Below are 15545 nucleotides of genomic sequence, written 5' to 3'. Positions count from 1 at the left end.
ACATCAACTTCAAATGCATTTTATGCCCCCCTTAAGAAAGCAAATCTGAATGTATAAAGTAAAGCAGTACTGTACCATGAGGAAAACAGTTCAAAAATAAGTCATTTATAAGCTTTAGGCTTTACTATTGTCAACATATACCTTATAAAACACCCCCAAATAATCAAAATAAAATGGTCTAAAAGGCTATAACATCAACTTATGGTTACCTTTCAAAATGAGAAAATAATTTCTCACTACTTTGTCTTATTTTCCTCACCTAAAAGATTCATTTTGCAAAGACAATGGGATGACTGAAGAAAGTATGTATAGATCTTGATATGAAAGCCACTCTATTTATTTGTGAAAGAATTAGTGAAAATATTTCAAATTTATTAGTAAAAATATTTCAACATTAACTACATGAGTGAATTTCTAACTAAAATTTATATAGTAGTGTTTGCTGAGATTTCTTCTAGGAGTGGGTTGTTTCCTTTAAAGTTTTGATAAATTCATTCCTAAGATTCACATACCACCTTTCATCTGCAGAATATATATATACACACATATTATATCATATATATAATAATATGTATATATATACACACATATATTTGAAGAATATTAAATGTGAATAATAATGTGTATATATATACACACACACACACATATATTTGCAGAATATTAAATGGACTGAAATATGTCAGACTTCCTTCCACAAATTTATTTAATGATACTACTTTTTTTTTTTAAGGTAGTAGGTATTTAAATGATTCTGGGGGATGTTTACAGAGATTCTTTGGGTCATATTTGCTTAATTCTCTGAAACAAAAAAATGTATGTAATTTTTCAAAGTAATTCCTTTAATCTGAAAGCTGAAGTATATAATCAGTAAAACTGAGAACTTTAATAAAGTTACTGTGAGGCTGAAATGATGTTAATATATATGTTCTTACTATAATGCTTGGCATATGAGATGTGCTCAATAAAAGGTAATAGTATTTTAATGCTGATAAGATATGGAAATTAAATATATTGGTAGTAAAATAGGCAAAGCCTGGACTAGAGACTTTGTTCTGCTACGTCACAGCAAGGTAATCTCACTGAAGTTCAATTTCTTTATCTATTAAATAGATATAATGCATACTACTTCTCCCATGGGATACTGAAGAAGCTTAGATAAAATGTGTGGGAAGCAGTTAGCATACTACTAGCAAACTGTTACTATACTACATATATTAATGTTGGTATGTTATTTTATAGACCCATTTATAATATTTTGTTAATTTATACACTATGTATTATTATAGGCAGTTTCTAAAATGACTACCAATGATCCCTGTGTCCTATACTCATGCCCTGTGGAATCTATTCCTCCTGAGTGTGGGCTGGACCTAGTTGACTTGCTTCTTAAATAGAATACAGAAAAAGTGATATGATTTCACTTCTGAGATAAGGTTACAAAAGACTGATACTTCTATCTTGCTCACATGTTCTTGTTACTTTGATGCTGCCATATGAAAAGACTCATGAACTACTGGGACTTCATCAAGATAAGAAGCTTTTGCACAGCAAAGGATACAGTCAACAAAACTAAAAGACAACCTACAGAATGGGAGAAGATATTTGCAAATGAAGTATCAGATAAAGGGCTAGTTTCTAAGATCTATAAAGAATTTATTAAACTCAACAGCAAAGAAACAAACAATCCGGAGTTGGTGAGTTGGTGGGTTGGCGGGTGGTGGTGGGGGGGGGGGGGGGAGGGCTCGGGATCAGATTTCAAGACCGGCTTGGCCGAGACCTCTCCTCCCCGGCGTGGCTCCAAGTGTTTATTACAACGGAAGAAATCAATAATTTCAAGACACCAAGCAAATTATCAGAAAAAAAAGAAATCTGCATTATGTTCAACTTCATGTATAAATATTCCTGCCTCTCCATTTATGCAGAAGCTTGGCTTTGGTACTGGGGTAAATGTGTACCTTATGAAAAGATCTCCAAGAGGTTTGTTTCATTCTCCTTGGGCTGTGGAAAAGATTAACCCTAAATGTAATGATCATTACCAAAGTATGTATCAAAAGAGATTAATAGATGAAGCTAAGATTTTGAAAAACCTCCATCACCCAAACATTGTAGGTTATCGTGCCTTCACTGAATCCAGTGATGGTAGTCTATGTCTTGCTATGGAATATGGAGGTGAAAAGTCTCTAAATGACTTAATAGAAGAATGAAATAAAGACAGCCAAGATCCTTTTCCAGCAGCCATAATTTTAAAGGTTGCTTTGAACATGGCAAGAGGGTTAAAGTATCTACACCAAGAAAAGAAACTGCTTCATGGAGACATAAAGTCTTCAAATATTGTAATTAAAGGTGATTTTGAAACAATTAAAATCTGTGATGTAGGAGTCTCCCTGCCACTTGATGAAAATATGACTGTGACTGATCCTGAGGCCTGTTACATTGGCACCGAGCCTTGGAAACCCAAGGAAGCTTTGGAAGAGAATGGCATTATTACTGACAAGGCAGACATATTTGCCTTTGGCCTGACTCTGTGGGAAATGATGACTTTGTCTATTCCACACATTAATCTTCCAGATAATGATGATGATAAAGATAAAACTTTTGATGAAAGCGACTTTGATGATGAAGCATACTATGCAGCTTTGGGGAGGAGGCCATCTCTTAATATGGAAGAACTGGATGAAACGTACCAGAAAGTAATTGAACTTTTCTCTGTATGCACTAACGAAGATTCTAAAGATCGTCCTTCTGCTGCACACATCGTGGAAGCTTTGGAAATAGATGTCCAGTGATCCCCGCATATTCATGACTACTGCCTTTACATGTGGCTCATGTATAGAACTGTTCTGTTTACTCTAATACACTATAGAGTTACTATGATAAGCTGTAATTATTAGACTTTTTGGAAGTGACCCACTTTAGGACCACAGCGCCTAGTTAACATTTAAACAGTTGTATTTGTTAATATGCTTCTGATGATAAGCATTTGAGATTATAGGTTTTCTTTTTTTTTTTTTTTTGAGATTATAGGTTTTCTATTAAGTTCAGGAAACTAGCTACTTATGTATTTGAACGTTTATATATATATATAAAACACTAGCAGTAATACAATGCTATAAACTCTATGCATAACGTTAATTTGGATCGAGTGACCATCACTTTTACTGTTTCTCAAATATTATTTTAATGGATTTATTGAAATTAGCACTTTGTGCCATACAAAAAGAAGTCTATGTTTGCTTATCTTTTAAGCCATTTAACTTTTTCCTGGCCTTTTTTGGCTGATGTGCTTATTATGAAATATGGTCACCAGAAGCTGAGAGAATATGGCTCACAAGACTAGCTTCCTGGGTATTTAGATGTTTTTGGTTAAGGCTTATCTTGCTCTCTCCATTCTCCCCAGGTCTTTGGCTTTTGCTTTATTAGATGTATTTTCTGTTTTGAAATATTTTTTTTATTTAGTAATCTATATCTTAAGCATTTTGTAGTTCTGGCATAAAAATAAAATCCTAGTAGGATGATATAGAATAAAGGAGACTTCAGTTACCAGAAAAAAAAAAAAGAAACAATCCAATCATGAAATGGGCAAAAGACACGAACAGAAATCTCACAGAGGAAGACATAGACAATGGCCAACAAGCACATGAGAAAATGCTCCGCATCACTTGCCATCAGAGAAATACAAATCAAAACCACAATGAGATACCACCTCACACCAGTGAGAATGGGGAAAATTAACAAGGCAGGAAACCACAAATGTTGGAGAGAATGTAGAGAAAAGGGAACCCTCTTGCAATGTTGGGAATGTGAACTGGTGCAGCCACTCTGGAAAACTGTGTGGAGGTTCCTCAAAGAGTTAAAAATAGATCTGCCCTACGACCCAGCAATTGCACTGCTGGGGATTTACCCCAAAGATACAGATGCAATGAAACACTGGGACACCTGCACCCCGATGTTTATAGCAGCAATATCCACAATAGCCAAACTGTGGAAGGAGCCTCGGTGTCCATCAAAAGATGAGTGGATAAAGAAGATGTGGTTTATGTATACAATGGAATATTACTCAGCCATTAGACACGACAAATACCCACCATTTGCTTCGATGTGGATGGAACTGGAGGGTATTATGCTGAGTGAAATAAGTCAATCAGAGAAGGACAAACATTATATGGTCTCATTCATTTGGGGAATATAAAAAATAGTGAAAGGGAATAAAGGGGAAAGGAGAAAAAATAAGTGGGAAATATCAGAAAGAGAGACAGAACATGAAAGACTCCTAATTCTGGGAAACGAACTAGGGGTGGTGGGAGGGGAGGTGGGCGGGGGGTGAGGGTGACTGGGTGGTGGGCACTGAGGTGGGCACTTGACGGGTTGAGCACTGGGTGTTATTCTGTATGTTGACAATTGAACACCAATAAAAAATAAATTTATTAAAAAAAAAAGAAAAGAAAAAAAAAAAAAAAACCCCTGTGAAATGGAACCGAATCTGTCAACAACCATGTAATTAAGCTTAGAAATGGATTCTGTACCAGTCAAGCCTTAATGTGACTGAAGCTTGGTCCACATTTTGATCTCAGGCTTTTGAAAGACCACAGCCAGAAGATCTAGCTAAGCCATGCCCAGATTCTTGACCAACAGATAGATAGTAACTGTCTTAAATCACTTAGTCTTAAGGTGATTTGTTATATAACAATAGATAATTAGTATACATGCCTACTTCCTACTAGGGCTGAGTGCCTGGTCTTCAGTTCATGTGTTATTCTTTCTGTCCCCAGCAAGTTGTACAAAGTCTAAGGCACAGAGCAGGCATTCAAATGCCAGACAGAATTGAATCTTAATCATACTTTCTTATGCATCCTGCTAACATATCTTACAAATACTTTTTATAAAATTTTACTCAATTATAAAATTTTTTTATAAAATTTTATAAAAATTAAACTCAATTTAGAGCAAATAAGAAATTCGATAAATGCCTTTAGACTTCCAATATAGCATTAAACTAATAATTACAATCTTATTTATTTAACTAGGCTAGAAAACTTAAGTATTTAGAAAACCTGTTTTCAGAGATCGGGCAATAGCCAGACAAGACTGTGATGCCTGAGATAAGGTAAACAATCAAAGGTAAGTCCTATAATCACTCCAGTCTTTTGCCTAAAATTTACTGAATACCCACACAAAAGTGGAGGACCCATGCAAAGCACAGCTGTCTTCCTAAAGTGAAAAGATAAAGTCTAAGAAGTTTAAGGGAGCGAGAATCTACAAGTTAGCATATTAAAGAGGAGGGTGCTGCCCAGTGAAAACGATCTAAAAATGTGCATAGGTGAACCTTTAGTCTTTGGCTGGATACTAAGCTCTGCGTGCATAAGATTTCATGAGGCTGCCAAAGAACAATTATCAAGAAAAGAAAAATACGAGCTAACTGAAAAGTAACTATCTCTCAGAGACTGTTTGAAGGGGAAAATCTATGAGTTCCAACCAAAAACAATGAAAATGCCGCAAAGAAAACCTGGTGCATTCAGTAGAAAGGCAAGAAATAAAACACCTTAGAAGTTAGGGTTAAGTAAGCCCTAGAGCAGGGATCAGAAAAATTTCTCTAAAAAGCAGGATAATAAATATCATAAGTTAGTGGGACACATAATTTCTATCACATATTTTTTATTTTTGTTTCTTTATAGCCTTTTAAGAATGTAAAATCCCATTCTTCACTCAAAAACTATACAAAAACAGGCTATGGACCAGATTTAGCTCATGAGCCAAAGTTTAATGACTCCAGCCACAGAATTAAGATGAGGCTAACAAAAACTATAACAAAATTAAAAACAAGCTACAAAAGGATCAAGGTGATCAAAAAGTAAATTACATGCCTATTCAAACAAAACTCAACATTCTTTTGAGAAAGACAACAAAATAAACTTCACACTCTCCATCAACTAATCAAAAATATAAAGAATATTGAGACAGATCATCTTGTGATGCAGCCATCCAAAGACATGGTAAACGCTAAGGACAGACTAGAATACTGAGTAATCTTAGCACTCCAGGCCCCACACTAAAAATGAGGTAGCAGTATTCCACTACTCTAAGAATTTTAAGTCTCTGACTCAATGAAGGTAGCAACTTGTAAAAACAACAACAAAACAAACCCAATTCAATCACTGAACATAATGACTCAATTCCCATTCATACATAAACAAATAGCCTCAAAAAAGAAAGGTACCCATTTCTGAGCATAAATACTATTCACCTCAGTCTTTACTACTCTGTAATTATAATGTCTGGCATGCAACAAAAATCCTGAAACACATAAAAAAAAAAAAAAAAAGCAAGATATGACAAACCGTTTTCAAGAGATAAAACAAACACCAGAGCCAGACCCATAAATAAACTGGATGTTAGACCTATCAGACAGAAAATTCAGAATAATTATAACCAATATATTGAATGTGGACAACACACGTGAACAGATGGAGGATTCAGCAGATAAAATACCAAATTAACAAAAAAAAGACCAGAGGACCTTCAACAGGCTTACCAGAAAACTAGATAAAAGTGAAAATTGATCAGTGAACATGATAGAAGGCTGCCAGATTATCAAAATAAAACTCAAAGAGAAAAAAAAAGACTGGAAAAAAAGAGAAGGAACTCGAAATCTGTGAGAGGATTGATTATCAAATGATCTAACACATATATAATTGGAGTTACAGAAAGAGAGGAGAGAAAATAAGGCAAAAAATATATTTTAAAACATGTTAGCTGAGAATTTTCTAAAATCAATGAACAATAAATCACAAATCCAAGAAATGCAGAGAACTGCTGGAAAGGTAAATTTAAAATGTAGGTAAAGCTGCTGAAAAACAGAGAAAATCTTGCAGGTAGCTGGGGAAAAATTACATACTGACAAAGAATGAGAACATAATTCTTATCAGAAACAAGTCAGCCAGAAGACCACAGAGCAACATCTTTAAAGTACTGCGGGGGGTGGGGGCGGGGGAATGGAGAGATGGAAGTGGAGATAATTTTATAGCATGGTTCACAACTTATAACTAGTGAAAATATCTTTCAAGAATAGTTGTTTCTGGGGGTGGGGTGAGGCTGAAAAATACTTTGTGCCAGCAAAACTGCACTACAAAAAAAAAAGAGTAAATGAAGTCCTTCACATAGGAGAAGTATGATGCCACACAGAAATTTGGATCTACACAAAGAAATAAACAGCACTGGAAGTGGTAAAATCTAAAGAAAATAAAAACATATTTTCCCTAACTTAATGTCTAACTCAAAAAGAGCAATAACGTATCACTAGGTTTATGAGTCTGTAGAAAATATGACTAAACACAGAAGGAGAGGAGGGAAAAAATGGAAGTACACTGTAGTAAAGTTCTTATAGTACATTAGACTGATAGCTCAAAAATGTATACTGTAAGCCCTAGAACTGCACTATCTGCTTCAATAGTCACTAGCCGTATGCAACTACTTAAACTAGAATTAAAAGTAAAAATTTGTCCTCAGTCACAGTACCAACATTTTTATTGTTCAATAGCCACTTCTGCCTATGGCTACCATTATGAATGGTACAGATATAGAACACTTCCATCATCTCATTAAGTATCAATATTGCCCCAGAACAACAAATGATTTAGAAAATAAGTATAAAAAATCCAATAGTGGAGATAAAATGAACAAAAACAAAAGCGTGATTCAAAATACAAAACAGAAAGGATGAACATAAGATATATGATATAGATGACTATTCTGGGATTTCTGAGAGAGAATTTAGTATCTTGAGAAGACGGGGAAAGTTTCACAGTTGCAGTAGAAAAGGGAGTGCATCTGAGAGATGGCATGAGCAAAGGTCTTTGTCCATTATGATGGTCATTTTTTACATACTCTCCTGTGCCACCAATAAGAAGTTTAACTTTAAATAAGTTACTTCACTCAGTGTAGCTGTTCATACATTGTGCTCTATTTATTTTAAAATATATAGCATGGTTCTAATCAACATTTGTAATAGAGAACATCTGGAACAAATCTACCATATACTTTACCTAATGCTATAAAGTACCATGATTCAATCATTTGTTCATTCAAAAAATACTTAATAAGTCCCAATCATATAAAAGACACTGTCCTAGGCCCTGGAGTGGTAGCAGTGACTAAGACCATGAGAAGCTCTGCCCTCAAGAGGTAACATTCTATTGGATTCTAATTGCAAAGGGAAGTAATTCCACAGAAACAACTTCAGAAAAGCCTCTTCTTGAAGCAACTAACATACTAAGTGATACAGTGAGAAGCTGAATATAAACTATACCACCTAATTAATTTCCTAAAGACAGAACTAATCACTCTGTGAAAAACAACAATTGCAGTACCATTTATAACATGTCAAATTGACTGTTCTTATTATCTGACAAATAAGAAAATGACCAATAGCCACTTCCTTTAGCATCTGACTATGTGCAAATGATGTTTCCAAGAATCACATTCAAGTGGTTTCCCTTTAATGCTAAGGGCAAAAGATAAGTATATAACAATATTCTATAGAACTAACTAAGAGTCAGAACAAAGAGTTGTTCTGCTATGAACCACTCTCATAAGAGGATAGTCTTCCAAACTCAAAAATAATTCACCACTTACTTAACTAATACAAGTATGTATATACTTATATACTATGCAAAGGAAAATATGGCATTATATATCAAGTATTTATGTAAAAACATGACCTTTGATGAGAAATCCCACTAGCAGGAATTTATACTAAGATGTGTTTTAACATATGAACAAAATGCATTTTACAAGTCTATTCATTATAATTTTTTTTTGCAATAGCTCCATATTGGAAAAAAAAACATAATTGCTGATCAATACAGTTTAATAAATTATGAATTACTTTTTCCTCCCAAAACTGTGTTTTTCTGTGACTCAGAACCAAAAAGAAAATCAGCAACCTAAAACAAACCCGTAAGACAGAGATGATGAAAGCAGACAAGGAAACTAAAACAATTACTAAAAATATACACTACAATTTAAATTTAAAAGTCAATACACTAAAAAAAGAAAAGCTATAACAAAAAATAATTTCTGTAAGTAAAAGTATCTGAAAGTTTTAAAAATTCTCTGGAAAGGATTAAAGATTAGATACTACAGAGGAAAAGTTCAATGGACTTGAAGACAAAGTAATAAAAAAAATACCCTCATCACAGGAAAAACTTTATAACTAAATACAGTGAGAAATGCTAACTAGACTTATTGTGGTAGTCATTTCACAATATATACAAATATCAAATCAAGATGTTGCACACCTGAAACTAGTATGTTATATATATTATGTTATATGTCAATTAAAAAAAAATCCAGAGAAAAATATCCAGGAAAAAAATCTGAAAAGATTTGATAGAAAAGAAAATTTTAAAGCAGGTACTTTATAGCACTTATCTTTAGATATCATGATATTTTACAGCTTTCCCCACAGGGTATCACCATATAGTATCCATCATCATGAACCAAAAATTGTTCATGTATTGATAAGACTCAAATAAAAGCCATACATCATCGTTAGCAAGAAAGCAATTTACATCATTAGCCTCAGGGCCAGTTAGAATATACCAGCATTTCCCAATTTTGAAATTCAGCTTGAAAAAGGACTTCTCAGAATGAAACCTGTCATCAAACTTTAATATACAGTAAAAATAAGCCTAGTCATAAGTAAACACAGAATTTGTAACATATTTTAAAATACAAATAAAATCATAATTTAGAGGGGAAAAATAGTCATGGAAAAATACATACATGGCAAAAACAATTTCAGGGGCTTCTTAGAAAAAAGTACAAGCTAGTGGGCAATGGAACAACATCTTCTAAAATTGCTGAAATTAAAAAAAAAAAAGGCAAAACTACACTCGGCTATCCAGTGAAAATATTTTCAAAAATAAAAGCAGTTTTCTGTGAACTTAAGTCTTCACTTAACTTGGTAAATACCAAAAAGTAAGGCTGTTGTGTCATAAGGAAAATGTATGTTTATTTAAAAAAAAATGCCACACCCAGCAAAACTTTAAATGTTTTAATGAAATATGATCTATTCTTTTTTTTCATAATTGTTGTTTTGGTCTTATATCTAAAAATTCAATCCCAAATCTAAGATCACATGTATTTTCTCCTATTTTTTCCTAAACAAGTTTTAGGACTCAAAGTTAAAACTATGCTTAACCAAAGAATGCCACTCCTAGGTATCAACCCAAGAGAAATGAAAGCTTATGTTCTCCAAAAATCGATACTCAAATGTTTATAGCAGCTTTACATATATATAATAGGCAAAACTGGGAAAAAAACTGATATGGCCTTTAACAGATGAATGAATTTAACTCTGATATGTCAAAAACTAAGGAATACTGCTCAGTAATTAAAAGGAACGAGCTACTGACCCACTCAATGAAATGGATGAAATTTTAATATATTTTACTACATGAAGGAAGCCAGAATCAAAATTTGCACATTGTGTTATTCATTTATTTAACATTATTGAAGATGGAAAACTAGGATGAAAAATGGATTAGCAGTAGCCAAGGACTAGAAATGCAAGGAGAGGCAGATTACCAAGGGGCTGCAGGGGAAATCTTACAGTGATGAAACAATTCTAAATGGTACTGAAGAAGGGCATATCATCTCTATGGTATTCACTCACAAATCTGTAACTTCATCCTAATAATGAGAAAAATACCAGACAAACCAGAACTGACCCAAACATACTCTTCAAAACTATTAAGGTCATAAAAAACAGGAAATAACTAAGAAATTGCCAAAGATATGAGAAGGCCAAGGAGACATAATGACTATATGCAACATGGTATCCTGGATTTGGATCTTAGAAGAGAAAGGGACACTGAGGAAAAACTGGTGAAATCCAATATGATCTGTAGTTTGGTTAATAACACTGTACCACTGCTAATTTATTAATTTTGACAAATTACCACAGCTGTATAAGTGGGAAACTTGGCCAAGAGTATTGGAAACTCTCTGTACTTTCTTTGCAAATTTTCTGTAATTCCAAAATTATTCCAAAATAAAAAAGGTTTTTTTAAGGTTTTTTTTTTTTTTTAAGGCAAAATAAGTACATTTTGTTTTCTGAAAGGAAAATAAAAGCTGAAAGAACTTGTTGGCAGCAGATACCACTACAAGATATATGTAAAAGGATGCTTTTCTGGCTGACTGTAGATGGAAAAGTGAATATAAACAATGGATTTAAACAGACATATTAAATGTATGGTAAGTATAAATGAAATATCATTTTAATTTCTTCTAAAATAGATTTGATTCTTTAAAACTAAAGTAATGATAAAGCATTATGGGACATATAACAATGTCATAAAGTGTATGCCAATGATAATGAAAGATGACAGGCAGAAAAATGAAAGATTGTTTTAAAGCTTCTACATTATTCTTCAAGAGGTATGACAGTACTACAAAGTTTGGTGAAATAGGTAAAAGATTCAAAATATAAACTCTATCAATGAACTATCAAACAGATAAGCAATAGAAAAAAAATCAATGAGACCAAAAACAAGCCCCTTGAAAAGACCTATAAAATTGATATTTCAGCTGAACTAATCGGGGGCAGGGGGCAATAAGACATAAGTTGCCAATATTAGGAATGAAAAGAGAGCATCTGGGTGCTGAGGTGGCTCAGTTGGTTAAGTGTCTGCCTTCACCTCAGGTCATGATTCCAGAGTCCTGGGATTAAGCCCACTTTTCCCTCTTCCTCCTCTCCCTCCTGCTCTTGCTCTCTCTCTCTTGCTCTAACAAATAAAATCTTTAGAAAGCGGGGGGGGGGGGGGGGGGGGGGTATCACTACAGATGCTACAAAAGATAAGGGAATATTGTAAACAACTTTGTGTCAACAAATACAAAGCCAGACCTGAAACTGGCAAGTTTCTTAAAAGAAACAACCAAAGCTCAATCAAGAAGAAAGAGACATTCTGAATAGCTGTATAGCCTCATGACTATTAAAGATTCAAATTCATATTTATAAATCTTCCCATGACGAAAACTCCAGGCCCATATGGCTGTATGTGTGTATTCTATGAAATATATTTATAGAAAATGTAACAACAATTTTAAATAAATTTTTCTAGAAAAGAAAAAAGAAAAAAAAGTCTGACAGACCCATAAAATGCTAAATATATATTTGCCATATAACTCAACCATTCCATTCTTAAGTATTTACAAGAGAAACGAAGACATATGGTCATACAAAGACATACAAGAATGTTCACAGCTGCTTTATTTGTAAGTGCCAAAATTTTGAAAAAATCCAAGTATTACCAACACATGACTGGATGAACAAATTGTGATATATTCATATAAAAGGATATTATTCAACAGTAAAAAGGAGAAAACTATTAATATATACAACATGGATGAATCTCAACAATATGCATGGCTAAAGATAGTAGAGACAAAAAAAACACATTAATATGAAAGTCTAGAACAAACAAACACATAGTGCCACAGAGCAATCAGGTGACTAAAACAGGGAATGTTAGTTACAAGAAGGTATATATTTGAGAAAAACCATCTATCTGTATACTTAATATGGGTACATTTTATTGATGTAAATTATGCTTCAATGCAGCTGAAAAACATTTTAAGAGAAAGTTTAAACTACCTCCATTTTGTGAATGTAATTGAGAATTTCAATAATTGAAGGCTGCTAATTCATTAAATGGCTAAATTATGTGCTCGCATCTTGAGTTTCAATGAAAGAGGTTTTTTTAGCAAAATCACTGTACATTCTTTTAATGAAAATTTTTCAAAGGTAATTATTCTATAAATATAATCAACTTCAATCCAAATGGTAATGTGAAAATTGTATTTTGTACATATCTCAAAAAAAATTAAGAATCAACTCAAATAACTAGTAATATAATTAACAAACCAAAAACTGTGTTGAATTTTACTAGTCTAACCTTCTTCAGAACAAAAGAAATAATCACAAATATTCAAATAATGATTCCCTAAATCATAATAAATATATACTATTTATTATTATAGTAAAATTTATATTTCAGAGAGTTATTATCTTTAGAAGAATTTACTTTTCTAACTGGAAAGAGTAAAAACCAAATTATTATTAGAGACTGCTTCTTGAAGTAACTCATTGTAATGAAATGAAAAATTCAACAGAAAAATAAAATCATAGAGGTTAAATATAACTATTACATTTTAAAGGCATCAGGTTGATAAAGGGAAACAAAACTTTTAGAAAAAAGCTAATTATCAATTATAATGTACAAATATTTTGGTGGGGGGCACCTGGGTGGCTCCCTTGGTTAAGCATCTGCCTTTGGTTCAGGTCATGATCCCAGGGTCCTGGGACTGAGCCCTGCATCAGGCTGCCTGCTCAACTGGAAGTCTGCTTTTCCCTCTCTTTCTGCCTCTAGCTCTCCAACCCTGTGCCTGCTTCAAGCTCTCTCTCACTCTCTTATGCACTCTCTCTGTCTCAAATAAATAAATAAAATCTTGAATTAAAAAAAAGGGAAAAAAAGTACAAATGTTTTAAAAGCCCTGTACATAAGAAATTCAGTTTGTGATTAACATATACCCAAGACTTTAAATATCTTCCCATTTGATCTAAATTCACTTTCAAATTAAATATTGTTATATAATTTATTTAAAACACTTCTTACTGGGCAGCCCAGGTGGCTCGGCGGTTTAGCGCCACCTTCAGCCCAGGGTGTGATCCTGGAGACCCGAGATCAAGTCCCATATCGGGCTCCCTCATGGAACCTGCTTCTCCCTCTGCCTGTGTCTCTGCCTCTCTCTCTCTCTCTCTCTCTCTGTCTCTCATGAATAAATAAATAAAATATTTTTAAAAAATACTTCTTACTGTCCAGTCTCCATAAATGGAAAAAATGAAGTTTATAAAATTATGTTTATTAATTTAAGTAGAAAAAAACAAATTAAAATAGTATCATAAATTAAAATGGCCTTTTAATGCTAGTTGAAATCAACTTTATTTATATAAAAGCACTAAGTAACCAACTAAACTGAAATATAGAATAAAGTCAGGGAGGAAGAAAGTAAAAAGAGGGAGTCAAGAAGGCAGGGGAGGAGGAGGGGGAAGATAGGAGAGGACAGAAAAGGAAATTTTCATATAGCCCTCACCAAGACTATAAAATTCAATTTTCATTCATTACTTACAGAGTGATCTATCATACTTTCACACTGCTTATCAGTAAGGTCACAGTATATGCACATATGAATTTAAAATGCTATGCATCCTGAATGCATAAGGACAAAATACTCTATTTAAATTCACCAAAACCAGCCAATATCTTAGAAATTAATCTTCCTCATTATGAAGAGCAAACAAATAATCACATTTATGAGGTTTCTATCAGGAGTATCTCACTCACCTTAACTCAAGATAACACATCAAGCTGTGTTTACTGATGCAATTAATTTGTACCATTCAAATGGGTCCAGAAATCTAGCCTTGGCATCAGTACCTTTGGCCCTGAATAGATTAAAACTGGTAAAAAGTGGTAGTACTAAAAAAAATTCAAATGAAATGTATACCCTTACCATTTTATCTGATTATCCAGTATTACATAATATATACTTGACTGGCAGCACGATAGGGTAGAAACAGCAACTATTTCAAATTAATGACTGGCTATAAATATATGGGAAGTTACCCAACTATAAAATGAGAATAACAGTATATCCTCACATAATTGTAAAGATTACATGAAATAATAGATGTAATGATTTGTAAACTGTAATGCAATTTGTAAATATCAGTTACTACTCTTTTTCCCTTGGTCATTAGAAAGTAAGTATACTAGCCTTCTGCCAAGTTCTTACCTATCATGGCACCTTCATTCTTCCTGTTCCTTCTACTTGAAATGCAATTCCTTTAGCTAAGTCTTACAATTCAGATGTCTAATTGAGTTAAATGTCACCTCTTTTCAGAGACAGTTCCCAACAAACTGTATCAATTATGACATATTAGGATACAAGTTAGAGAAAATCTAACTCAAAACTGCTTTAAAAATAAGGAAATTTTAATTTCTCAGTAGACAAAAAGTTAATTTAATCACTTCAAAAATCTACTTTTATCTTTCTATTCTACCCCGTTGGCCCGTCAGCTTCTGTCCTCTGGCTACTATTCTTCATGAACAAGTTGGTTGCCTCAATCCCAGCCACAGGTAATTACAGTACATTACCAAAGACCAATTGGTAATCTCCTTCAGTCCATCTCATTTTAAGAAAGAACAGGGACTTAGAGCACAGTGCCTAAAACAGAGCAAGCCCTTTATGAGTATTTGTTGAATGAAAAACTGAATGCATGAATATTACCCAAATGTGCATATATTTAATACCTACAGTTAAAATTCTAGGGAAAATAAAATTAAAATCAAGCCTTAGAAGAATTAAAAGATTCAAAGTCATTTTCATATGTTTATTCATTTATTTTTACATGCAGGAAATGTTAAAACAAATGCTCAGAAGGAAATATATCCAAAATTAATTTCAAACCAAAGACTTGAGAC

The 15545-nt window shown here is 33.3% G+C and overlaps 1 protein-coding gene across 1 annotated transcript; it reads left to right on the top strand.

Moving 5' to 3' along the window:
- Positions 1-1750: 1750 nt before the first annotated feature.
- LOC102155893 (lymphokine-activated killer T-cell-originated protein kinase-like) lies at positions 1751-2816 on the top strand. Its single transcript, XM_038544962.1, has one exon. It carries the CDS (start codon positions 2265-2267, stop codon positions 2787-2789), a length of 525 nt encoding a protein of 174 aa, XP_038400890.1. The 5' UTR covers positions 1751-2264; the 3' UTR covers positions 2790-2816.
- Positions 2817-15545: the final 12729 nt, after the last annotated feature.

This window comes from Canis lupus, chromosome 8 (genome assembly GCF_011100685.1).
Source record: "Canis lupus familiaris isolate Mischka breed German Shepherd chromosome 8, alternate assembly UU_Cfam_GSD_1.0, whole genome shotgun sequence".
Taxonomy (NCBI): Eukaryota; Metazoa; Chordata; class Mammalia; order Carnivora; family Canidae; genus Canis; species Canis lupus.
Note: the sequence above shows the minus strand (reverse complement) of the source record. Positions and strands in the feature narration are given on the sequence as shown.

Excerpts from the sequence above, each read along its gene's own strand:
- LOC102155893 (XM_038544962.1), top strand. The coding sequence starts at position 2,265 with ATGGCAAGAGGGTTAAAGTATCTACACCAAGAAAAGAAACTGCTTCAT.